Here is a 27,585-nt window from a genome sequence, read left to right as displayed (position 1 = left end):
AGGTGAAGGTCGACTTCTCCGCACACGGGCGGTTGAACGGACCCCTGGCTGACGTGCTCCAAACGTGCACGTCACGTACCGGGAACAGCTGCTGCAGCGCACACCTCCTCGGCAAGCCACCGAGGTCGGAGCCCGTGATCGCGGCCTCTGGGCTGTGAACGGCTCGCAAAGCGCGCGAGGCCCAAGGTGCGACCCGTACACGCCCTCGGAGGTGTCGAGGCGAACAGTGCCGGACGCTTGGTTCCTTCCAGGAACCCACGGCAACCTGACACGTAACAGGCAATCACCCCGTGCAGGTAACTCCTCTTGCCAGACGGGCTTTTCAAACTCAGCGTTCCAAAGCAGGTAAAGATCGACTCGGCTCGCGTCGGAGCTGGTCGAGGATCAAGATGGCCGCTTCTCTCCCGACCTCGTCTTCCTCCTTCTTCTCTCTTCCGGTTTTCACGATCCCGTTTCCGGTCTCGTTGGTACCAGGAGCGCTTCTGACCATTTAACCACAACAACCTTTAATAGAATAAACATTAATAAGAAATGACCTGAATAGTAATTCACATAAATCCGGAATCCGTAACAAGTGGCAAGAGCTACCTGTAGGTCCCGTGATGACATTCTGGGGTTCTTAGAGACTTCTTTCAGCATCTCGCGGTCTGCTCTCAGGCTGAACTTGCTGGGGCGGCCTGGCCTGAACGAGTTGGCAGTTGTTTGGAATCTTTTCCACTTGGAGATGATCTTCCGGACAGTCGAATGATTGATTTCAAATTGTTTGGAGATCTTTTTAAATCTCTTCCCAGACTCGTAGGCATCTATAACCTTCTTTCTGAAGGCCACGGAGAGCTCTTTTGATCTAGGCATGGTGACGCCGCACACTTCAACAAAAAAGAGCAAACCAAACGAAATGTCTGAGGTATAAATAAGACAGGTTCCTCCAAGATCCTCTCTAACGATGTTCTAATCATTTGCACCTGAGCTGGTGCACCTGATTCTAATTTTAGGTATTTGAAGTAGTGATAAATGTAGGGGTGTACTTACTTTTTCCACATGCGAAATTTGCATTTATGTTCATTTAAATTATACAATGGACTACAAAATGTAAATGTTTCATGATATTTGTTATATTATATCACCTTTATCTATCAATCTTGTTGAAATGAAGATCAAATAGCTGTATGTTGAAATATGTTGAAAAAGTCAAAACTTTACATGGGGTGTACTTACTTTCTCACGTGACTGTCTATATATATATATATATATATATATATATATATATATATATATATATATATATATATATATATTTGTATACAGGACCGAGACTCGTGTAAGAGCGAACATTAATCACAAAAAAACAAACGGGCACATAAAACATATAATAAAGGGAGTGGGAGACAAGATGGGGAGAGAGAGAGAGAGGGAAGCACACAAGTACAACAGTAGAGAACAGGGACATCGGGAGATCTGTGGGAGGGAGAGGGCTTGGTGGGAGGAGGCATGGGAATGGGGGGGGGGGGGGGGGGGAGTGGGAGAGGTATAAAACACATGGACACTACTGTTGAACTGTTCGTTTGTCTGTATGCAGCACGACGTCTACACCGTTGCACGTAGAATCGCCAAACTTTGCACACGTATTTGTCTTGCCCTGGAAGAGACTGTGCCCAATTGATGATGTCATCGGTCACGTGGTTCGGCCGCCATCTTGGAAAAACGGGAAAACTTTGCACCACTATATCTCCAAAAGTGCAGAATAGAAAAAATTGAGACATGGCTCATTGTAAAGAACTCTCCATGGGGAATAAAATATGTTGATGATGACGTCATCGGTCACGTGGTTCGGCTGCCATCTTGGAAAAACCGAAAAAATTTGCACCTCCATATCTCCGAAAGTGCTGAGCAGAAAGAATTGAGAAATGGCTCATTGTAAAGAACTCTCCATGGGGAATAAAATATGTTAATGATGATGTCATCGGTCACGTGGTTTGGCCGCCATATTTGTTCTAAATGGCCGATTAAAAAAGTACATTCCGGCAAGTCCTCGGTCTCTGACCGATTTTTCATCTGTCTGTCTGCCTGTCTGTTTGTCTGTTTGCAGTACTACGTCTACACCGTTGCACATAGAATCACCAAACTTTGCACACGTATTTGTCTTGCCCTGGAATAGACTGTGCCAAATTGATGACGTCATCAGTCACGTGGTTCGGCCGCCATCTTGGAAAAACGGCAAAACATTGCACCACTATATCTCCGAAAGTGCTTAACAGAAAGAATTGAGACATGGCTCATTGTAAAGAGCTCTCCATGGGGAATAAAATATGTTAATGATGACGTCATCGGTCACGTGGTTCGGCCGCCATCTTGGAAAAACGGCAAAACTTTGCACCACTATATCTCCGAAAGTGCTGAACAGATAAAATTGAGACATGGCTCATTGTAAAGAACTCTCCATGGGGAATAAAATATGTTAATGATGACGTCATCGGTCACGTGGTTCGGCCGCCATATTTGTCCTAAATGGCCGATAAAGTAAATTCCGACAAGTCCTCGGTCTCTGACCGATTTTTCATTTGTCTGTCTGTTTGTTTATCCGCACAGAATAAATATGATTTTCTCTGCAACCGTTGGTCCAATTGACAGGAAATTTTCACCACAGGTGCAACAAATTTTTTAATGATAATTATGATGTCATATGCCACATGCTTCGGTCGCCATCTTGTAAAAACCGAAAAACTTTGCACCTCTATATCTCCGAAAGCGCTGCATAGAAAAAATTGAAACATAGTTCATTTTAAATAACTCTCCATGTGGAATAAAATATGTTGATGATTATGTCATCGGTGCCTCCATGATGACGTCATAATTCGACAAGTACAAAACTTCATCCGATCAAGATGAAATTTCTTGAACGTCATCTCGGGATAAATTGGTGGAGAAAAAAAGAAAATAATAATAATGGTGACGTCATCAGTCGCATGGTTCGGCCGCCATATTTGTTTTCAGACAAAAGCCTTAAAAACCACTGAAAACACATCCTGGTGAGGGTCTGCCATCTCTGATTGCTCTTTCTAGTTCGTTTTGTTTTTAATTCTCTTTTAAATATCTCCCCACCTCTACTTCTGCAGTACTGTTTACAGAAAGATGTGGTGTCAGCACTTAAAAGGCACTACATGCACGATGAGCAGTTCCACTTGCCTCCATTGCTTATCCTCAACAACTTCAGCCATGAAGGCATGCACACCAAGCTGATGGCTTCGATGTTCCAGCACATGTTTCCCTCCATCAATGTACACAAGGTATTCATAAAGCCTCCAGGCTTCTTGGCATTTCCCTTTTTTTTTGGTCATCATTTCCACCTCAAGTTTTGGCCTGAGCATCATTAAGTGGCTGTATTTATTTATTTATTTAATTATATGTCTCAATACTTTCTTAAATTTGATTGTTTTATCAATTTTGTCGCAGGTGAAACTTAACAGGATCAAACGATGTGTTTTGTTTGACTACAATCCAGATACAACCACCATTGAACTACGTCATTAGTGAGTTGTAAAGTTTTTATGTTTTATTGGCATGGTTTTTTTTTTGTTTGTTTTTTTTCGTTTTTTTTTGGCATGGTTTATGGTTTGTTATCACTATTTCATATGTTTTGATTTGCGAAGTTTTTACAATGGAAGTATAATATGCCAAGTATTGTATTGGGGTGCTCCCAGTAATTCTTTTTTGTATACCTTGCAGCAACATCAGGGTGGTACCAGCCGGCATGAGTCGAGGCTTGAGTAAGCTGCTACAGGAGAGATTTCCAAACATGGGACGCTTAGAGGATATCAGTGAACTTTTGCTCACGTGAGCTTTGCATTTCTCTTCAGCTATTCAGCATTCAACTTTGGATTGGGCCTTGCATCTCAACAGCCCTAAACTGTAATTTGTTGTATTGATGTGTTGCTGCCTTTGCAGGGGTGTGAACCTTTCTGAGAGCGAGGCTGAGCAAGATGGCGAGCACAATATCACGGTGCTTCCACAGCCTGTCGCTGGCCGAGGGAACGTCCGCTCGGAGCAGAGTGCCATCCGGCTCACCGAGGTTGGTAACCACACGTATGCAGCAATGGTCTCGCATGTAGTATACTGTTAGTCACCAGACCGTCCTGGTTGCCCGAATCCAGTGAGTCCTGTCAAAACGATCGTGACGGTCACCTGTCGAGAGCTGCATTACCGTGCAGATTGAGGTCCTTGAGGCGAGCGAGTTCTGCGCTGATAGGCGATCACGTGGTCGATCTTATCAGGACCGAGAGAACCCTGACCACATGACGCAAATATTTGAAAACTACCTTCATCAGGCTCCATAGAGCCATCAGATTAAACCGTCAAGACGAACAGGATCCACCCAGAGACCAAGTCATCTTTGTAAGTTGTATTTGGAGCAAAAGCACAAGGTCGGAAATGTACAAGTAGCAATGAACAGTAGATACAATTTGATTTAACGAACCCCAAATTAACCTTCAATAACACGTGCCCATGAAACAAACTAAGCGGCACATGGGATTTCATGGCGAGATAACTCTGGGCCCACAGACACTCAACAGTAGTGACAGGGGGGTAATGGGACATGACAGAAGAGGTGCTCAGAGTCTACACTGAGAAAGTCCCTGATGGGCCCTGCCGACTTGTCCAAGGAGCGAGTCCTGTGTTCGCTTGGCTAGGCCATGGGCTAGGGTCTGGCTGCGGCATGACACCACGATGTTGCTTGCTCTTTTATGAACTGTACTGACAAACGAGCCAGGAACACCAGGTGCTCTTTCCCAGCATAGCACACCAAGCAAAATGACCCACGACCATACCCGACAGGAACCATAGCCACCAGGAGCACAGGAATATCGGGGCCATCAGAGGCTGCACGGGAACTTCGGCTTGACCATGAACCCCGTCACTTATTTCCTCTGGACATGCCTACAGAGTCGTTCGACCCGGAAATGTAAAAAAACAGGGGAGCTACCTCCCAGGCCCCTCCTTCAGGCCTCCTTCGTCCTGATTGATGCCTTCAGGCCCCTCCTACAGTGCCATTTGATAAGATTATAAAAATTATCACTAGGTTACGTTCCTGGTCACACTGTACAGCCCTGAGGCTTCTCCGTCGAGAACATGTGGGACATATTCGGGAAAGGAACATTTAACGAAGATCGTACTGGAATGGTGGGTGAAGAAACATTGCATGGGGCTGGGAGACGCACCCATCTATTAGGCTGTTACATACGCAATGTATATCTGTCCACATTGAGTATGGTGCGCTTAACTTAACAGATACTGAAGAAATAACTGATGCTATTCTAAGGATTATTTAACCTCTACGAATCATTTCCACAACAGTGTTTTTGAATGAATGTTGTGTGCTGTTAAAACAGATCGGACCAAGGATGCAGCTCAAGCTGGTGAAGATCCAGGAGGGTCTTTGTGATGGTGCACCTTTATATCATAGCTTTGGTAAGCTGCTGTCAGAAACTTTGGAACTGTATGCTTTCAAGTTAAAAACGGTACAGTACTCTGGCTCGGTGGCTTTCAAGATTTCTGTTTGAGTATGGATTAATGATGTGGTGACTTTGCAGTGGAACGAACCGAGGATGAAGTGGAGACACTGCAAAAGCACCGAGAAGCGAAGCAGCTACTACGAGAACAACGCAAGCGGAAGCAGGAAGCTAACGTGCAGCGCAAACAGGCCGAGCGGAAGGCACACAAGTATGTACGAGTATTACTGCGTTCTTATAATCACATTTGTGTGGTTGATGCTTCTCGTCGTTTTGTTTTTGCTGAAAGGTAAGGCAAGATGTATTCAGCCAACATTATAAAAGGGGTCCTTGTGAGTATAGCATTTGGATATTATATGATGCATGAGGCTCATGTTCATCATTGACTCTTGCCAGCACCTATCCCACCGGAATTCTCAGCTGTGAAACCCTGAGGTTTGTGGTGAAGCAGTTAACAAACATCTTGTCTTCTCAAAGCAGAGGACAAATTTGACCAAATATAATATCCTAAGGCCAACATCAAATCTCTATGCTTTTGGTAAGGCAGGGAATAATTGTAGTCTCGTGTAAAATATGACTGCTCTGACATGTTCCCCGCAAAGTCTGGAAGTGCCTGGTTGAGTCATTCTCTAGTGTGTGCTCCTCATCACCTACCTCGTTACATATGGCTCCACAGGAGACTGCAACTGACGAGACAGCATGACCAAACTGAATATTTACCTCGAAATAAGAGACCCCAACCTTCACCTCTCTTCCCTCCTTTCCAAATGCCACCGAGACCCTGTGACTTTCCCACCAAAGAAAGGTTGGTCAACTGAGAAACGTCTTGCTGGGTTTGGCTAACCGTGACATCCGTTTCCTTCTCAAATCCTGCTCTTCCAAACAAACAACCACTCTCTCTACTTTTTTATTCTGGTTTTCATTAGACTTCTCAGTTTGTGTTGCCTTTCTGCCCTTCCTCAACCTGAATGGAAATCATCATTGCCTGCGCCTGCAAAAAGGGAATGAAAACCACTTTCCTGATATATACAGTATGTATATACACCAGGTACTCTACTTTGTCTTGTATGCAAAGTAATGGTATCCATGTTGCTGGCATCTCTGGCAATAACATTTGCGACCCTCTCCATGCCTCGCTTTGTAGACTTTCTCCACTCTCTCAAATGAAGCTTAACTCTTGATGGCATAATATTTTTCTTGTAACTCCTGATGGATTCATATCTGTCAAAGCTAGTGTACCCCAAGACAGCATGCTTGGTTGTTTTAATTATTTTATTTTGGCTACATCAGTAACCTCTCGAAATCCTCTAACCGAACTTTGCAATTTTGCCGAAAATTATGCATTATGTCAAACAGTTCATTAACCCATTGGTGGAGAGGGGGCAACTGCATCCCTCCTAGCTGGCATCGAGATTGGAAGCTGAGAATGATTTTAATCCATTCTGAGTCCACTCTTCATCACCATCTCTGAATGAGCCAACAAGGCAGCCAACTTTTCTATTTGTACGATCAACCTTTTAAAGAAGTTAATTTCCTCAAACTCTTGGCTCTCACGATCAGTCTTGAGCTCTCCTGGACTGACCACATCTCCAGACGTGCCTCAAAAGCCAAGTACTAATTGCGCATTCTTCATTGGGCCAATTCCTTCCTTGTTTTGCTGAACTTCTCACAGCCTACCAAATATCTATTTTGCAGTACAGTCAAATATTTGTCTTCCTTGGGGACTGACACACCTCTATCTTACTTCTCAATTTTATGGTGATTATCGTCATTGTTGGTGTTGGTGTAGCGGCTAGGGTGCCGGCTTAGGATCCTAGGATCCTGGGTTCGAATCCCAGTAGATCGCTGAATTAACGCCAGGGGGGTTGACTCAGCCTGCCATCCTTCCGAGGTCGGCTAATTGAGTACCAGTTCACTGGTAATTCCCTGGTTGTCGTTAAAGGCGGCAAAAAGGGTTGGCGTCAGGAAGGGCATCCGGCCGTAAAACATTGCTTCAAAAAGGGGACCGAAAAACAACAACAACCACGGTTCCCGAAAAAGGCCAACCCCCGCTTTGTGGGGAAAAATGGCCTCTAAAGGTGGTTTTTTGTTTTTTTTATCGTCATTCCCCTTCAAAAAGGTGGCAACCTTTTGGTCTTCTACCATCTTCCATTCTTGCACCTGCTGTCCTTCTCATCTCCACCTACCAGGATGTTTTAACTTCACTTAGTCCAGAACTTTCAAGGTGCAGGCTTTGTGCTCATTCATACTTCGTTGTTCATTTATTTTCACAACTATATAGAATTGTGTTATTTTCTCTCCTGTAAGCTTATGTTAGCAATGAAGAGTCGAGTTGAGCACATGTGCCACTGTCGGAGGAGAGTTACGGCTGATGTTTCAAGCGTTTGCTGTTTGTCGGAGCAAAGTAAAGTTCCTGTTTTTATTTTGGGCTATGACAACGGGATAATGCTCAAAACAACAATTGAACCTCATTTCCCATTGTGGTAAACGTACTCTTATCAACTCCGAGTTGATCATATCCATTTTGTATCTTGTCCACTGACACAAATGTCCAAAGAGACTAGTATACCATGGTAGTTCCATATTGTGCAATTTGAGTTTGCAGCTGAGCATGACATGTCCCTTTCCTATTTCATTGTGTGACCTTCCTCCACTCCTCCTCCAATCCCCACACAGTCGTGGCCAAAAATATTGGCACCCTTGCACCTTTTTCAAATAATACACCATTTCTTCCAGAAAATTGTTGAAATTTAAAAATCTTTTGGTATCCACATATGTATTTCTTTGGCTTGCAGTGGAACAAAACAATAAAGCTGAAAGAATTACTAAATCTTAGCTTATTCCACACAAAAATCCTAAAATGGCCTGGGCATTGTTATTGGCACCTTTTAGAAGTTGTTAGAAATAATTAGATTTCAAGCAGGTAATTCTCCTTTACTTTGGAATTGAAATCACCTGTGTTGAGTTGCAGGTGCCTGCAATATTTTTTAAAATCACTTATTCAACCACTTTGAATAGGGAAAAGGAGTCATTCTGCTGTTTTGTGTCACTGTGTGTACTGCAATGAGTATGGAGAAAAGAAAGAAAACCAGAGAATTGTCTGAGGAGGTCAGTCACAAAATTGTAGCCAAGCATGGACAATCTCAAGGCTACAAGTCCATCTCCAGAGAACTTGATGTTCCTGTGTCCACCGTACGCAATGTTGTCAGGAAGTTTAAGGACCATGGCACTGTAGCCAACCTCCCTGGACGTGGCCACAAGAGAAAACTTGATCAGAGATTGCAGCGAAGGATTTTATTTCATTTTATTTTATTTTATTTTATTTGTATACAAGATCGAGGCTCGTGTAAGAGCTAACATTAATCACAAAAAAAACCAAATGGTCACATAAAACATATAAAAAAGGGAGTGAGAGACAAGATGGGGAGAGGGGGAAGCACACAAGTACAACATTTGAGAGCAGGGAGATCGGGAGATCTGTGGGAGGGAGAGGACTTGTGGGGGGGGGGGGGAGGAGGTATGGGAAGTGGGGTGGGGGTGGGACAGGTATAAAACACATGGACACCGTGAGGACTTCCAGGAAAGAAGTCTGTATTTAAAAAAAAGTGGATCTGGGGTGAATTAACAGGGGTAGAAAATATCAACTTGGTTTTGGATGGGGGAAGATAAGAGATGGTGGTGAACAGCTGTTTTAAAGACCTGGAGGGAGGAGTGGGATTAAAGAGAGTGAGGGAGTTTGTCCAGAGGCAGGAGAAAAGAGGAATGAAAGAGTGAGGGTGAATAGAGAGTCTTGATTTTGGCAGTTTCACCATAAGAGGGTTGCTGGCAGATCTTGTGCAATCCCTCTGAATATTTGGGGGACAGAGCTGCGGGAGCTAGGCCGGAGAGGAGTCGGTAGAAGACAGAAAGACCACCAAACCTGCCTGCGGTGAGTGAGTGAAAGGCCCTCAGAGTTAGCTTCAACGTGTGAGATTCCATTGATTCTGAAAGCTTTGGTTTCAACAGCGTGAAGTCGAGCTAGGTGTGAGGCAGGAGCACCAGTCCAGAGGGGAGAGCAGTATTCCATTGACCTGTGGATGAAAGCTTTGTATGTGGTGAGGAGCTCAGGTGTGCCAAGGAAGGACTGCTCACGATGGAGGATGCCCAGTCGGTGACTGGCTTTGGAGGCCAGCTTGGAAATGTGGTTTTCCCAGGAAAGATCATGGCAGATAGTGAGACCCAAAAGCTTGAGTGACAGAACCTCTTGGAGAGGATTGTTGAGAAAGTAGATGGGAGGGTTATGCAGACGGTCATTTTGGAGAGACATAGTGTGAGATTTGTCAGGATTTAAAGCATGTTCCACTTGTTTGACCAGTCTGTGATTTTGTCGAGGTCTGCAGAGAGTGAGGAGGCTGCAGACTGCCGATCTGAGGGATGAGGAATGGAGCGGCCGAGAATGGAGTCATCATCAAAGAGATGGAGAGGGTGTTCCAGAGAGTCGGAGAGATCATTGATGAAGACCAGAAAAAGCACAGGGCCCAGAACACTGCCTTAGGGAACTCCAGCCTGAGCAGGAAGGGGAGATTAGAGAAGTCCATTCAGGGCCACACGTTGACTACTACCAGAGAGGTAGTTTGCAAGATTGTTTGAATGGTGGAGAAAGCACCTCGATTAGCTGCCAAACAGATTCAAGCTGACCTTCAGACACAAGGTATGACAGTTGCAACTCGCACCATCTGTTGCAATTCAATGAAAGGGGGTTCTATGGTAGAAGACCCAGGAGGACCCCACTGCTGAGAGAGAGACCTAAGCAAGCCTGACTGGAGTTTACCAAAGCACACCTGAACAAGCCAAAATCCTTCTGGGAGAATGTCCTGTGGACAGATGAGACCAAATTAGAGCTTTTTGGTAAAGCACATCATCTCGATGTTTACATAAAACAAAATGAAGCCTTCAAAGAAAAGAACACCTTCCATACAGTCAGACATGGAGGAGATTCAGTGATGTTTTGGGGTCGCTGTGCTGCCTCTGGCGCTGGGTGCCTTTAATGTGTGCATGGAATCATGAAATCAGGAGATTACCAAAGTATTTTGGAGCGCAATGTTCAACCCAGTGTCAGAAAGCTGGGTCTCCATTGAAGGTCATGGGTCTTGCAGCAGGACAATGACCCCAAACACACTTCAAAAAGCACTCAGGAATGGTTCAAGACAAAACACCAGACTGTTCGGAAGTGGCCAGCAGTGAGTCCAGATCTAAATCCCATTGAACACCTGTGGGGAGATCTGAAAACAGCAGTTGGGAGAAGGCAACCTTCAAATCTGGGGGAACTGGAGCAGTTTGCACAAGAAGAGTGGGTCAAACTGCCAGTAGAGAGGTGTAGGAAGCTCATTCATGGCTATAGGTAGTGCTTGTCTGCAGTTATTTTGTCCAAAGGCTGTACTACCAAATATTATGTCTTGGGTGTCAATAATTTTGTCGATGCCCTTTCTTTTTATTTTCTGATTTAAAAGGATATACAGTGTTAAGTTCTGAATCAAAAACAAAGGTTCTGTAATAACAGTGAAATAAAGAATTGTCGAGACCAAATACTTTTGTCAATTTAAACTTATTTAAAAAAAAAAATTGTGAGTTATTTGAAAAAAGTGCAAGGGTGCTAATATTTCTGGCCACGACTGTACGCTATGAATGCTCATATGCATGTGTCGTGTTCACCGACTCCATTATTATCCCTTTCTTTGAAACCCCTCTCCTCTCGTCCTCTGTTACTTTTTCTCTCCCAGGAGAATGAATTTTAAAAATTATGTATCCAAAATAATAATCGATACTATAAAAGTGAATTTATATATTTGTTTATTTACAGTCACGTGAAAAAGTAAGTACACCCCATGTAAAGTTTTGACTTTTTCAACATATTTCAACATACAGCTATTTGATCTTCATTTCAACAATATTGATAGATAAAGGTGATATAATATAACAAATATCATGAAACATTTACATTTTGTAGTCCATTGTATAATTTAAATAAACATAAATGCAAATTTCGCATGTGGAAAAACTAAGTACACCCCTACATTTATCACTACTTCAAATACCTAAAATTAGAATCAGGTGCACCAGCTGAGGTGCAAATGATTAGAACATCGTTGGAGAGGATCTTGGAGGAACCTGTCTTATTTAAACCTCAGACATTTTGTTTGGTTTGCACTTTGTTGTTGAAGTGTGCGGCGTCACCATGCCTAGATCAAAAGAGCTCTCTGAAGCCTTCAGAAAGAAGGTTATAGATGCCTACGAGTCTGGGAAGGGATTTAAAAAGATCTCCAAACAATTTGAAATCAATCATTCGACTGGCCGGAAGATCATCTACAAGTGGAGAAGATTCCAAACAACTGCCAACTTGTTCAGGCCAGGCCGCCCCAGCAAGTTCAGCCCGAGAGCAGACCGCAAGATGCTGAAAGAAGTCTCTGAGGACCCCAGAATGTCATCACGCAACCTACAGGTAGCTCTTGCCACTGTTGATGTCAAAGTGCACGAGTCTACCATTAGAAAGAGGCTGCACAAATTTGATCTACATGGGAGGTGTGCCAGGAGGAAAGCTTTGCTGTCCAGAAAGAACATCAGGGCAAGACTAAAGTTTGCCAATGAACACCTAGGCAAAGACCAGCACTTCTGGAACAATGTGCCCTGGACAGATGAGTCAAAGGTAGAGCTATTTGGCCACAGTACCAGAAGACATGTTTGGCGAAAACCAAAAACAGCATTTGACCACAAGAACCTGATCCCAACTGTAAGTAAAGAATGGTGGTGGAAATATTATGGTTTGGGGCAGCTTTGCTGCATCAGGGCCTGGGCAGCTCACCATCATAGAATTCACTATGAATTCTTCATTGTACCAGAGGGTGCTTGAGGATAATGTGAGGCCATCTTTCGGAAAGTTGAAGTTCAACCGAAGGTGGACTTTGCAACATGACAATGACCCTAAACATACCGGTAAATCCACCAAGGAATGGCTGAAAAGAAAGAAATGGAGGGTTCTGGAATGGCCAAGTCAAAGCCCGGATCTAAATCCCATTGAGATGTTGTGGGGGGATTTGAAACGAGCTGTGCATGCAAGAAACCCCTCAAACATCACACAGCTGAAAGAATTCTGCATGGAGGAGTGGGCAAAAATTTCTCCCAGTCGTTGTCAGAGACTGGTAGACAGTTATAAGAAACGCCTAATTAGGTTTACTCTCCATGAAATGGAGAGGAAACCTATTATTACTGCTAGAGTTTTTCTTATCATTCTTCCGCCCTATTTTGCACCTCCGAAAACTTCATAATTAATGTTCTCAGCAACCGCTGGTTGGATTGACAGGAAATTTTCATCAAATGATCGTCTCGGCTCCTAGAATTTTTAAATGCTAATTATGACGTCATAGGTCACGTGGTGTGGGCGCCATCTTGTAAAACAAATTCAACTTTTCCCCTCTGTATCTCCGAAACGGCTCAATGGAAATATTTGAGGAATGGCTCATTCTAAAGAACTCTTCAACGGGAACAAAAGACATGTGTATCGAGTATATTAAAAATGCTAACGTTAAGAGGTTAGAATTCGTCAAAGAAAAAATTTTCTCCCCCGAAAATGGGATTTTTTTCCCAGATGTTTAGTTAAAAAAAACTCAGATTGCAAAAAATTTCAGTCATACGTCACATGGTTCCGCCGCCATCTTGTTTTCCGTGAAAAAAAACAAAAATCCCTTTTTCTCCGCAACGGCTGAACGGATCGAGCCCAAACGTGGCATGCATATTCGCATACCCATGACGAACAAAAAGAGTCAGTGAGCACGATGTCATCCGACACATGGTTTCAGAGTTATGACGTTTTAAAGCTCAAACTAGAAATGGTATCATCTCCATAATTTGTGGAGATATCGAGTGGAAACTTTACACAAATGTTCCTCATGGGGGGATGTTTCAACGTTACTTGAGACATTTTGATAAGTCACATGGTTTGGCCGCAATAAATAATGGAAGTTAAATTTTAAAAAGCTTGTAACTCTTGAACCACTGCATGGATCGACTTGCATCTTTAATGCAATGTAGCTCACATCAAGCGGAACAAGTGTGCAAAATTTCAAGATGATTGGATGTACAGTCTCGAAGCTATGTCTTTATTGTTGAAAGAAGAAGAAACACACCATTTTGTCCTTCCAGACCGCGTCTCCCAGTGCTTTTGCCATTTTAAGTTTTAATTTCCTTTAAAAAACATTTTCTCTGCAATAATAGGGCCGATTGAGATAAAATTTTCACCATAGGAGGGACTCGGTCTGTAGAATATTTTAATGGTAAATATGACGTCGTAGGTCACGTGGTTCGGCCGCCATATTGTTTTTCGTGAACACACGAAAAACCCTTTTTCTCTGCAACGGCTGAACAGATCGAGGCCAAACTTTGCAAGCAGAATCGCATACCCATGACGAACAAAAAAGTCAGCGAGGACGACGTCATCCGACACATGGTTTCAGAGTTATGACGGTTTAAAGCATGAACCTTTAAAACCTAGCTGCTCCCTCATTTTTGATCCAATCGAGGAGAAACTTCACAGATCTGTTCAGCATGTCGGTCTACTACAATGTCATTTTAGAATTTGCCATAGGTCACGTGGTTTGGCAGATATCGTTAATTAAACGTAAAAATAGAAATGGATATCTCTTGAATCGCTTTATTGATCGACGTGAAACTTCATACTATAGTAGAAGTCATGAAGAGTAACAAGGGTGCAAAATTTCAAGATGATTGGATGTACGGTCTGGAAACTAGAAGTTGTTATTGCCTGAAGAAGAAGAACCACAACACTTTTTTTTGACCAGGCCATGTGACATAACCACCTCACGAGCTAAGGGTAGCTCGAAATTAAATTGTCTTCGGATTTGGCAGTCGCTAGAGGGTGTTAACATTCGAATGCAACAAATCTGGGCAAATTCTGATGAATTCTCGTAAAACTACACGATATTGTCATTCACATTGGAAAATAACATTGTAAAACTCTCCGCCGCCTCGGCTTATTTCTCGCTCTGAAGTTCATCCTGTCTTCAATTTTAAGGAGAAAGAGAGGTATCTGCAAGCAATGGTGACCTTTATTTGGTGGAAATCCGATTTAAAATGACGAAGTTATTCAAAATCTCACATTTTAAATTGGTCGCATTTCCAAAGTGAATTCTTCCTCAGGTAAAATATCCATGCGTGCAGGCAGACCTTACGGCGTCAATTTGGCTCCGATTTCAAATCGGATTTCGATTGTCGTATTGCCTCGGATGAGTTAACTAAATACCACAACAAATTTGGTGACAATCATGAAAAATTTGACCAAGTTCGATCGACGGGATACTTCGTTCTACGCTGACATACGGCACGGGCCACGGATGACGTCATGCCACGGCATGACGTTTTTCCACGGGTGGCAGATATCGTTGATTAAACGAAAATATTTTAAAAAATGGATGGGGTGGGGGGATGTGTGTGTGTGTGCGTTTGTGTGGAGGAGTGTGCGTTTGGGGGGAGGCGGGTGGGGGTGTATGTGTGTGGGTGTGGGTGTGTATATATGTGTGTGTGGGGGTGTGTGTGTGTGTTGGGGGTGGGGGTGGGGGATGTGTGCGTGTGTTTGTGTGTGTGTGTATGTGGGGGTGGTAGGGGGAATGTGTGTGTGTGGGTGGGGGTGTGTGTGTGGGGGGGATATGTGTGTGGGGATGTGTCTTGGGGGGTGGGGTGTGTTTGTGTGTGTGTTTTGGGTGGGGTGTGTGTGTGTGTGTGTGCGTGGGGGGGGGGGGAGGGGGTTGGTGTGTGTGTGTGTGTGTGTGTGTGTGTGTGTGTGTGTGTGTGTGTGTTAGGGGTGGGGGGTGTGTGTGTGTATGTATGTGTGTGTGTGTATGTGTGGAGGGGTGTGCATGTGGGGGGAGGGGTGTTTGTGTGTGGGTGTGGGGGGGGGTGGATATGTGTGTACGTGGGGGGAGGAGTTGTGTGAAGATGGGGGGGTTGGATGTGTGTGTGTGTGTGTGTGTGTGTGTGTGTGTGTGTGTGTGTGTGTGTGTGTGTGTGTGTGTGTGTGTGTGTGTGTGTGTGTGTGTGTGTGTGTGGAGGGTGTGCGTGGGGGGGGGAGGGGAGATGTGTGTGTGAGTGTGTGTGAAAGGGGGGGGTGTGTGAAGGGGCGGTGTGTTTGTGTGTGTGTGTGTTTATCAGGGTTGTATCCAAGGGGGTTGTGTCAAAGCATGTCCAATGAAAGTGGGGTTGTATCAAAAGTGGGGTTGTATCAAAAGTGGGGTTGTATCAAAAGTGGGGTTGTATCAAAAGTGGGTGCGAGTAAACCGGTCATCACTGCCAGCAGTTTTAAAGTGGCAGTTCTAGTTGAGGTTGTTTCTGCCAAAGGGGGCAATACCACCTATTAGAGCCAAGGATGTACTTATTTTTTCCACATGTGAAATTTGCATTTATGTTTATTTAAATTATACAATGGACTACAAAATGTAAATGTTTCATGATATTTGTTATATTATATCACCATTATTTATCAATATTGTTGAAATGAAGATCAAATAACTATGTTGAAATATGTTGAAAAAGTCAAAACTTTACATGGGGTGTACTTACTTTTTCACGTGACTGTAGATATGCTTCAAAAACGTAAAAAAATACTGCACTAAATTTTGCATGTTGCCTAAGGGTGGCCCAAGTATGGCGTCTGTCTGGGTGGCATATCTGGGGAGGGGATTCAAGGTGACCCTACCCAATTCTCTCTATGTAAATGTATTTTGTAAAACCGGACAGATACCAACGTCCGGTATTAGAAATCAGATCATCATCTTGTATTTGTAACGAAAATTTAGACAACATGATAATATGCATTTATGGTGATATTGAAATCTGAGTGAGAATAATTTGAAGTGTTTCATTTTACTCATTTTAAGTGGAGGTTCATTATCATCGCCATCATTGATACTCATCTTTGTAGGATCGTTGGCCCCATGAGGATCATTTTCATGGAAGGATTTCATATGTTACATTTATGTCGTATTTTACCTATTTTTAAATTTACTAGGTGCAGACCAAGATTCGGATTTGGGTTGCCAAAGTACAGTGTAGACAAAGTTTGTGAAAAAGGACAGAAAAACATGAAATAGGATGTATTTTTAATGATAATATAAACAAGAAGACGTCATGCAGAGCACGATACTTGCAAAGTCCACCCCTCCTCAACCCCCTCGCCCCTCCCCAAAACATTGCCATTGATCCATCAAATTGTCCATTTCATCAAGATTAAAATTGACGATCTTGATCACCATTTCATATGTTTTGATTTGCGAAGTTTTTACAATGTAAGTATAATACGCTAAGTATTGTGTGGGGGTGCTCCCAGTCCTTCTTTTATGTATACCTTGCAGCAACATCAGGGTGGTACTAGCCAGCGTGAGTCGAGGCTTGAGTAAGCTGCTGCAGGAAGATTTCCAAACATGGGGCGCTTAGAGGATATCGGTCAACTTTTGCTCATGTGGGATGAAAAGTGACGATTTTTCAGATGAAAATTGATTTAGAAGTTTGACCTTGAATTGACCTTTGACCTTTTGACCTTAAAATAGTTTGTTTCCTAATTAAGTGAGGCACGATGTAATTGTGGTTTAATTTTCAAGTTAATATCTCTATCTCTATCTGTGTCTGTATCTCTATCTATATCTATCTATTTCTCTATCGCTATCTATATCTCTATCTATCTAGCTATCTATCTATCTATCTCTATATATATATATATATATATTTATCTATCTATATCTCTATCTATCTATATCTATCTATCTCCTCCCCCTCTTTCTCCCACCTCCCACCCCTCTCACTCTTCCCCGTCTTTCTCTCTTCCCCCCCTCTCTTAATCGTCCCATCGGCGAGGCTAGTGTATAGCTGGGTCGGTATCTATACACCGTGTAATTCTATTTTTATAATTAAGAAGAACCGTTTTGTCTTTAGCAATTATGCAAAGATTGGTATTCCCATCAGCGAGGTGAGGGGTCTTATATTCGAATGTTTGTGAAATGCATCGTGCCTTTTGATTAAATCCGTCAACAAAGCGCCGGGTAAAAATGCCTCACCTGTATATATTAGAGAAGTGAGAGCAGCCAGTGAATAGCCTTATTTCTTTGATAATAAATAAATAAAAACGATTTGTGATTGTGATGATGGTTGTTTACCTTTATACTATTTCATATTAATTTAATTCCTATTGCCACAGACTTCACAGTCTTGCCGGGATGAAACGGAAAAAGGAAACCGATAACGAAGTAAAGAGCAATGCAGAAGAAGTGGCAGATGAAGAGGGACACTCAGAGAGTTCTGCTGATGAAGAGGATCAAGATGCCCACTATTACCGGCAAGAGGTTGGAGTGGACCCAGATCCTGGTATGTCGTTGGAGTATATAATTGGACAGTGCCAGTCATTCGTGCTTTTAATTTTTTACTGAAGTATGTATGTTCTTTGTATTATCTTTAATAATCATTTTCCATTGCATCTTTAACGTTTGAGGGTTCGCCTGTTACCTTTCTCATCTGAACCAATGGTTCATGATGCAGTTAACCGAGGTTCATCTATCTATAATTCCAGTAATCTCTGTGTATGTATGTCTGTATGTTTGTCTGTGACCGCTGTTTCTCGACAACCACGGGTCCGATATACTTTAAACTTGCCAGGTATATTGCTGGGGACCCGAGGATGTGCCTTTTCAAGGTTTCATATTAATCGGACAAGTAGTTACCGAGCTATGGCGATTTCTTTACCAAACTCCGCAAGCCGTTCGCTTTGGACCAAACCATTTCATGTAAATAGAGGGGGGGGGGTTGTCACCGTACTCGCAAGCCGTTCGCTTTGGACCAAACCATTTCATGTAAATAGAGGGGGGGGATTGTCACCGTACTCGCAAGCCGTTCGCTTTGGCTTTGCGAATGGACCAAACCATTTCATGTAAATAGAGGGGGGGGGATATAATTTTAGATATATATATAGTACGGGCATGCCCTAGTCTATCTATAATTCCAGTAATCTCTGTGTGTCTGTGTGTCTGTGTGTTTGTGTGTTTGTCTGTGACCGCTGTTTCTCGACAACCACGGGTCCGATATACTTGAAACTTGCCAGGTATATTGCTGGGGACCTGAGGATGTGCCTTTTCAAGATTTCATATTAATCGGAGAAGTAGTTACCGAGCTATGGCGATTTAGCCGTTCGCCGTTCGCTTTGGCTTTGCGAATGGACCAAACCATTTCATGTAAATAGAGGGGGGGGGGGGTTCTACCGTACTCGCAAGCCGTTCGCTTTGGCTTTGCGAATGGACCAAACCATTTCATGTAAATAGAGGGGGGGGGGATTGTCACCGTACTCGCAAGCCGTTCGCTTTGGCTTTGCGAATGGACCAAACCATTTCATGTAAATAGAGGGGGGGGATATAATTTTAGATATATATATAGTACGGGCATGCCCTAGTATCATAAATACCAAATAAATTTGTCCATTTTCTGTGGACATCCTTGTAATTCATGTAAAATACACGTACATGTCTGTTCATATCATTATCTTGAATGTGCTTTATGTGCAAGCTTCTTCACGATCCATGGAGCATTTTATTCAAACTCGGGTTCTACTCGGAAAGCAATGGCAAACCACTCGGTGCATTTCCTTTCTGTAGGACTGCTTTTCAGCTTGTATGATGGCTGAGAGGTACGTACACTCGCTGTCTAGCCTGGGTTTGAATCCCAACCCAGCGATAAACTATCATACCCATACGTCTTTCACGTGCAGGGTGATTCATCAATTTGTGTGCTGTCCCTTCGGATGGACTTAAACGGGTGTCCCGTCTGCCTGCATTAGTTGGTGGATATTAAAGACCCCACCGTCGGTGTCCTTCGTAAAGAGTAGGCGTGTTATCGCCGACATCTTGAACAAATTATAGATTCCTGCCCTAAATACTGCTGGGAAAGCAATGGCAAAAACCACCCAGCATAACCCTTGCTCGGGAAGCTGCTTCGGCAACACCGACGCTCTGTGACAGAATATGGTACATCAGAATCAAAATGGTGTAGTCTCACACGTGCAAGTTTATCACAATCATTGTATCACAAAACTAAACTTCACCCACTTAAAACTACTGACTTGCTCTGCAATATCTGGTATTCTTGTTTCCTGGTGCCACTTGTTTAAATAAAAAAACATATAACCACCTTTAGAGGCCATTTTTCCCCGCAAAGCGGGGGTTGGCCTTTTTCGGGAGCCGTGGTTGTTGTTGTTTTTCGGTCCCCAGGCAACTGGACCTGACAACAAACTTGTTGTTCCTTTAACTTGTTTAAACTTGTTTAACTTGTAACTTGTAACTTGTAACTTGTAAACTTGTAACTTGTTTAAATCCACTTTGATAAAAGGAATATACGGAGGGTATCATTTTGCTTTGATTGTAGTTTGTCTGTTTCATTTAATTATTTACTTTGTCTCAAATGTATAACAGTCAAACATGCAAGTTACAAAACGAATTTGCTCACAATAATGTCGTCTGATCAGAAGGTGAGTGACTTTTGTGTTTTTATTTATTTATATATTTTATTTTTAATAGAATGGCCCTACCTTTGCAAACACTGTATTTCATTTCCTGAAAAACTATGATCATTGGTAACGGTGAAATAGTGGTGATGGGATTTGTGTGTGGTCTGGTGTTGCTTCTCTCATTTTGTTATTCCCATGTTGATTCCACTTCCCAAGAACTCTTTTTGCAGAGGAAACGGAAGCGACAACATGGTGTCGCTCCCGGCCCCTCAAGCAACAAAAGGTCACGACAGAAGGGTACCCCAAAGAAGAGAGCTCAGAGTACCAGTCATCGGTGATGAGCTGAAACGGCGACCCTCTGTGAGAAGCCCAACTCACTCGTGGAGAGCAGACGTTTGACTGGGATGAACAATTCTCACTCGAGGAGTATCCTCAAAGGATTGGAGTTGGGGAAAGATAGGGCTCCAAACCGGAATAACATGGGAAATTTCCAAGCCATGGAAAGCCATTGTGGTCAAAGGGAGATGGCAGGAAGTGACTGAAATCTGTAAGAAAGGAAAAAAAACCATGGGAGGTTTGTAAGCAAGCAGCTTGCTTGGATGGTACAGTTTGAGGTGGAGCGCATCCCACACGGTATTAAAAGGTAAGGCCTGGGAATGGGTGACTCGTCATTGAAATTGTACTCGTTGGGGGTGGTTAGTGGGGAGATGCATCATCGGGAATGAAGAACGACTTGTCCTTTGTTTTGCTCAGTCTTGTGTTGGTGTTGTTTTAGTTGTTTCATTCGCATCCTTGTTGAAACAATACTCACTGACCGATTGCTTTATAGACCGTACTGGTTAACTGTCCAAGTTTTTTTTTTTTGTTTGTTTTGTTTTTTTAATTAAATTGTTGTTGATAAATACTTTGACCTCCTTTGACTGAAACATATTTATCTCAAAATACAAGTGCTCCTAATTTTTATCGAAAATTATAGATCCTGTTCATTGCGTTTTGTTGAAGGAATATAAAAACTTCATTATTTTTTTTATTTTTTTTTGACCTGGTGTATGTTCTTACACCTGATTAAAGACTATGTACTTATAACTCACATGCCAATGACCCACGAGATTACGCTTTAACCGAACGATCGACACGTGCTCGGTTTCCCATATTTTTAGCAGCAATTAAAACCTTTGGGTCTATCTATGCATTATCTCTGCATGTCTGGGGAAGAGACTGTTTGGCCTCTTCCAGATTCTTCATGTATGGGAGTTTGATGTATGCATCACAATCATGTGGTTTTGGGGGGTTATTTTTTATGTAAAGATTAATTGATTAGATTTTGGGTTCCCGATGTCAAAGGTCAGAGGTCATGTCAGGTAAAAATGTGATGACTTGAGAACAGCCGAATGGATTTAAATTAAAACTTGGTACACGTATGTATAATGATGTAAACATGAACTGATACATTTTGGGGTCAAAGGTCAGAGGTCATGTCAGGTAAAAATGTGATAACTTGTGAGCAGCTGAATGTATTTAAATTATAACCTGGTACACGTATGTGTAATGATGTAAACATGAACTGATACATTTTGGGGTCAAAGGTCAGAGGTCATGTCAGGTAAAAATGTGATAACTTGAGAACAGCTGAATGGATTTAAATCAAACTTGGTACAAGTATAATAATGATGTAATAATGTGGGCAGAGGCATATCGGTCTACGTCATGAGTGTCGTTCTAGTTTTTCTTTATCATTAATTGCTTTGCCATAAACTTTGTCAATTATTTATGATATTGATAGTTAAATATAAATTTCGAGTACCAAGACTTAGTTTTATTTGAAACGTTCTTTTCAAGAGCAAACAGAAGTGGAAACTGGTGTAATCTACATATTAAAGTCGCAGGATTTCTCTGTCATGCTATTTTCACTGGGGCAGCATTGCTAAGCTTGGCCTCTGCAGACATGTATGCCATCCTGGTGTCCCGTTGCTTCGCTGAAGGCAATTGAACATTATAACGCATATATCTGACGTTCACAGGTGACGGGCTAAATACCAGACGCTTGACATCAGGATGGGGGTGCAGTAAGATGGCCTTATCTCTGGACAGTATTACATCTAGCGCTAGGTTGGCCCTTCATTTTATGGTGGTGTATTATTCATGACTCGATGAGAATTGAGTTTTGCAACATGAAAAAAAAAAAAAACAACGTCACATCTGATCACTAGGAACATAAAACGAATTCATAATCGTTTTTTTGGGGGTGAATCAGTGTAGGTGTTGGCAGTAAACAAAATGTTTGTGGAACAAACAAATTTCAAATATTAACTGTCTATAAACTATATTACTGTACTGCAACATAAGTTGTGTTGTTCAACTACTGTCAGCGAAGCGACAAATTCAATGCTAGTTTCTCCATAAAGGGCTCCTTGTTCTACAATACAAAAGCTTGACTCAGAAGAAAAGTAAAAATATGTAGATTCGAAGAAGATGCAGTCACGTGAAAAAGTAAGTACACCCCATGTAAAGTTTTGACTTTTTCAACATATTTCAACATACAGCTATTTGATCTTCATTTCAACAATATTGATAGATAAAGGTGATATAATATAACAAATATCATGAAACATTTACATTTTGTAGTCCATTGTATAATTTAAATAAACATAAATGCAAATTTTGCATGTGGAAAAAGTAAGTACACCCCTACATTTATCACGACTTCAAATACCTAAAATTAGAATCAGGTGCACCAGCTCAGGTGCAAATGATTAGAACATCGTTAGAGAGGATCTTGGAGGAACCTGTCTTATTTAAACTCAGACATTTAGTTTGGTTTGCTCTTTGTTGTTGAAGTGTGCGGCGTCACCATGCCTAGATCAAAAGAGCTCTCTGAGGCCTTCAGAAAGAAGGTTATAGATGCCTACGAGTCTGGGAAGGGATTTAAAAAGATCTCCAAAAAATTTGAAATCAATCATTCGAACTGTCCGGAAGATCATCTACAAGTGGAGAAGATTCCAAACAACTGCCAACTTGTTCAGGCCAGGCCGCCCCAGCAAGTTCAGCCCGAGAGCAGACCGCAAGATGCTGAAAGAAGTCTCGAAGAACCCCAGAATGTCATCACGGGACCTACAGGTAGCTCTTTCCACTGTTGATGTCAAAGTGCACGAGTCTACCGTTAGAATGAGGCTGCACAAATTTGATCTACATGGGAGGTGTGCCTGGAGAAAACCTTTGCTGTCCAGAAAGAACATCAGGGCAGGACTAAAGTTTGCCAATGAACACCAGCACTTCTGGAACAATGTGCTCTGGACAGATGAGTCAAAGGTAGAGCTATTTGGCCACAGTACCAGAAGACATGTTGGGTGAAAACCAAAGACAGCATTTGACCGCAAGAACCTGATACCAACTGTAAAGCATGGTGGTGGAAATATTATGGTTTGGGGCAGCTTTGCTGCATCGGGGCCTGGGCAGCTCACCATCATATAATCCACTATGAATTCTTCATTGTAACAGAGGGTGCTTGAGGATAATGTGAGGCCATCTGCCAGAAAGTTGAAGCTCAAACGAAGGTGGACCTTGCAACATGACAATGACCCTGAACATACCAGTAAATCTACCAAGGAATGGCTGAAAAGAAAGAAATGGAGGGTTCTGGAATGGCCAAGTCAAAGCCCGGATCTAAATCCCATCGAGATGTTGTGGGGGGATTTGAAACGAGCTGTGCATGCAAGAAACCCCTCAAACATCGCACAGCTGAAACAATTCTGCATGGAGGAGTGGGCAAAAATTTCTCCCAGTCGATGTCAGAGACTGGTAGACAGTTATAAGAAATGCCTACTTGAGGGTGTACTTACTTTTTCACATGACTGTATATGAGCCAAACACATTTGGTTAACCAGTTTTCATAGGTGTTACACAAGTTGGCTTCTTTTGTGTGCAGCACAAGGCTGCAAGGTGGCTAGCTAATTTGCTGTGCTACTGATGCATTGTCCCTCTGTATGTTAGGGAAGGAATTTATATTTTGGCCACAGAGCCGGTGATAACTCACCTACTCTTTGCGAAGGACACCGTGGGATCTTTAACATCCACCAACTAATGCAGGCAGACGGTAAGCCCAGTTTAACGTCCATCCGAGGGATGGCACACACATTGATGAATCACTGCATGCGAAACACCGGGATGGCAATTTAAAGCTGAGTCGGGATTCATACCCAAGCAAGACGACTTGGAGGAGAGTGCATACATGTCGGCCATCCTGCCAGCCCGACACAAGGTGTACGGCACATTGAAAGAGGACAAAGGTTTTGTCTTTGTTGTCTCATTGGAGCGAACAATTGCATTCTGTTACTTGGTTGATTATACCTGGTGTTGGCCTAATGGTTAGGGCGGTGGGCTTGGGATCCTAAGGTCCTGAGTTCGAATCCCGTTGAATTAACGCCATATGGGGTTGACTCAGCCTGAAAACCATCCTTCCGAGGTCAGCAAAATGAGTACCAGATAACTGGTTATACTAGAGGCATTGCATCAGTGGCAGACGCACCCACTGAAAATGATGCAACCAGCAGCCGGGTGGCTGCACATCAACCACCACCACCTGGTTGAAAAATTTAGTTTCTATTGAAACTCCAAATATAGTTTGGCCAATAAAGTAAATGGGTTGCTTCATCATTGCCTTCAGAAAGTATTCACACCCTTTGGCGTTTCCACATTTTGTTGTTATAGCCTGAATTTAAGGTGGACCCCATAATGTCTGATTTTTTTGTTGTTGTTTTTATAAATTTTTACAAAATAATTTAAAAATGAAAAGCTGAAATGTCTTGAATCATTAATAGTAAGGGAAACATATGAAAATCTGTTAACTAAATTGTTACCAAAAATTTTCTTCACCAATATGTTTGTAAAGGTGTGTAATAACATGTGTTAAAATGTTGAAGGTCAACTCCTGTGGGAAACCCAGAAAAAAAGCTGTTGAATTCGGGTACCGAAAAATTATTTTCGAGAATTTTTTTTTTTTTTAATCGGCCCTTAAGTAACTTATGAGGGGTCAAATAAGGGTTTTTCATGATTCTGAGTTGATTGTTAACATTTATATTTCACCACAGACACTCCTTTGTGGAAAAATAATTTCTAAATATATCTCATTTTCTACTTTGCAGGACATGGAGTCTAGCAATATGGATGAAGACGTTACTCCACCTGTGCTCAATTGCTTCATCTGTGCACGCTCGGATACACCAGCTGAAAGGCTCATACAGGCAACTCCAAAGGGATACTCAACTTTATTGAAACAAGCAGAAACTGTCGAAAATGTTACTGTTGTGGAACGTATGAAGGAGGCTCAAAAGGAAGGAAAACTGAGGTACCACCAGAAGTGTAAAAATGATCTGTACAACAACTTTGTTGCAACCACCAAGAAGTCAGCTCAAGCATCAAAGGCAGAGAAAGAGTCATCAAAGTTGAAGAGAAGACGCACTACTTGTGAGTTCAGTTCATCAACTGGCTGCAGTTCTAGAAGATCACAGTCAGTTGACCTGTATAAGGATGTATGCATTCTTTGCAACCAACCAGCCCAGCTCTACAAAAATAATCCAGCACAAGCTAGAAAGAAATACAGAGTGCCAGATAATTTGACTGCAGATACACTGAAGGCAAGCTTGCTGAAGACAGCACGGAGTCGCGGGGATGACTGGGGCACTGAAGTCACTGGACGCCTGGAAGGGATCAACGACTTGGTAGCAGAAGAAACACTGTACCATTTGCGATGCAAACTTATGTTTGCGAGAGGTGACAGTTTGTCCAAGACTGATGAGGAAGGAAAAAGGAAGAGAGGACAGAGGAGTATTGATGAGGAGCGAGAGGCAGTTTTTATTGAATTCTGCGAATGGTTAGACTCAGAATTAGAGCATGAGGTAATGAACATGGACCAAGTCCATGAAAAGCTGCAGGAGTTTGATCAGTCACCAGAGAAGAGCCTTTCTTATTCAAAGCATTGGCTAAAGATAAAACTTCTAGAGAAATACGAAGACACCTTGTATTTCACAACACAGGAAAGAAGGGCAGATGTACTCTGTCTCAAAGATGGCACCGACAATATTCTGCGAGAGCATCATGCTAATCTTGACCATGGAGATGAGAAGACTCAGATCATAAAGACGGCACTCAAGTTCATATCCAATGATATTGCCTTGATTGATTTAGGTCCAAAGTCATACCCCACCACACACAGTATGACTGACATCGATAGTCAGCTGACACTTGTTCCTGCAAGCCTTCAGATGTTCTTGAGACCGATTGTCAAGACAGACGAAAGAGTTGCCGTTTGGGGGCAGAATTTTATTAAGGCCTGTCGACCTCGGTCTGGAGTATTGCCACACCAAATGGGGCTTGCCATACAACTTGATCATAGATTTGGGTCAAAATGGATGCTCAACAAGTTCCACCGGCTGGGATACACCGAGTCTTACACGGAGACACAAAACTACAAATACTGCTTCCTTAATAGTAGGAGTGGAGATGATGTTCCAGATACTTCTGGCACTCTTGACACCACTGTGGAGGAAACCGATGAACAGATCAATGATGAGGTTGCGGTTGATGCTGCGCTTGAGGATCAATCAGTGATGACAGCCAAAGTGCCAGCCAGTGAAAGTGAATTGTCAAGTAATGATCAGGTGGTCTTTATGGAGGTTGGGGAAACAAACAATGCAGTCACTCAGTTTGTTAGAGACAATATAGATTTAAACATTGTCTCTATTCACGGAAACACTCCCTTTCACTCAATGGGTTGGATCGAAGTCACCTCTCCGGCACCACCTTTGCCTATGTCTCTGAACATGTCTCTGTCTCTGCAGTATGTCTCTGAACCCCAGTGACTATGGATGGACAATAGGTGTGCATGGGTATGAGCCAGTTCCAACACTGGACCCCACGGCTCCTGAGGAGCTATTGCAGTTCACGAGCTGTAATTGTCATGGAGATTGCAGCAACCGGCGATGCAGCTGCAAGAAGAATGGGGTCACGTGCATCTCGGCCTGTGGAGTCTGTAATGGCATTACATGCAGAAACTGCAGTCATGATGTTGTTGAGTCTGAAGAAGACATAGACAATGACTGTTGAAACTTCTGACATTGTGAATGAGAAATAACTCTTGAGTATTATATATGTATGTGAAATAAAAGCTACTTTGTGTGTAAATGTAAAAGTGAAAATATAAATGTCAACAATCAACTCAGAATCATGAAAAACCCTTATTTGACCCCTCATAAGTTACTTAAGGGCCGATTAAAAAAAAAAGAAAATTCTCGAAAATAATTTTTCGGTACCCGAATTCAACAGCTTTTTTTCTGGGTTTCCCACGGGAGTTGAACTTCAACATTTTAACACATGTTATTACACACCTTTACAAACATATTGGTGAAGAAATTTTTTGGTAACAATTTAGTTAACAGATTTGTGAAATATCTCATAAAATGCCCTTACTATAAGTATTCAACCCCTTCGCTGTGAAACTCCAAATTGAGCTCAGGTGCTGAATAGCCAATTCAATTTATTGGGCATGATGAAGAAAGA

At 42.5% G+C, this 27,585-nt stretch overlaps 1 protein-coding gene across 2 annotated transcripts in view; it reads left to right on the top strand.

The window, feature by feature from the left end:
- The window catches only part of PPAN (peter pan homolog), a 31,416-nt gene extending 9,491 nt beyond the window's left edge, over positions 1 to 21,925 (top strand). For both annotated transcript variants that reach the window (XM_078783581.1, XM_078783580.1), the window contains exons 5-12: positions 3,114 to 3,284; positions 3,451 to 3,527; positions 3,724 to 3,831; positions 3,943 to 4,066; positions 5,385 to 5,463; positions 5,586 to 5,715; positions 17,740 to 17,906; positions 20,248 to 21,925. In XM_078783581.1, the coding sequence (XP_078639707.1) occupies positions 3,114 to 3,284; positions 3,451 to 3,527; positions 3,724 to 3,831; positions 3,943 to 4,066; positions 5,385 to 5,463; positions 5,586 to 5,715; positions 17,740 to 17,906; positions 20,248 to 20,369 (978 nt within the window). In that variant the 3' untranslated portion in view covers positions 20,370 to 21,925. The remainder of the gene's footprint in view (positions 1 to 3,113; positions 3,285 to 3,450; positions 3,528 to 3,723; positions 3,832 to 3,942; positions 4,067 to 5,384; positions 5,464 to 5,585; positions 5,716 to 17,739; positions 17,907 to 20,247) is intronic.
- The last annotated feature ends 5,660 nt before the right edge of the window (positions 21,926 to 27,585 follow it).

Source organism: Myxine glutinosa, chromosome 8 (genome assembly GCF_964187855.1).
Source record: "Myxine glutinosa chromosome 8, kmMyxGlut1.1, whole genome shotgun sequence".
Classification (NCBI taxonomy): Eukaryota; Metazoa; Chordata; class Myxini; order Myxiniformes; family Myxinidae; genus Myxine; species Myxine glutinosa.
The sequence above is the reverse complement of the archived record's forward strand: the minus strand, read 5'-3'. Positions and strand labels throughout refer to the sequence as shown.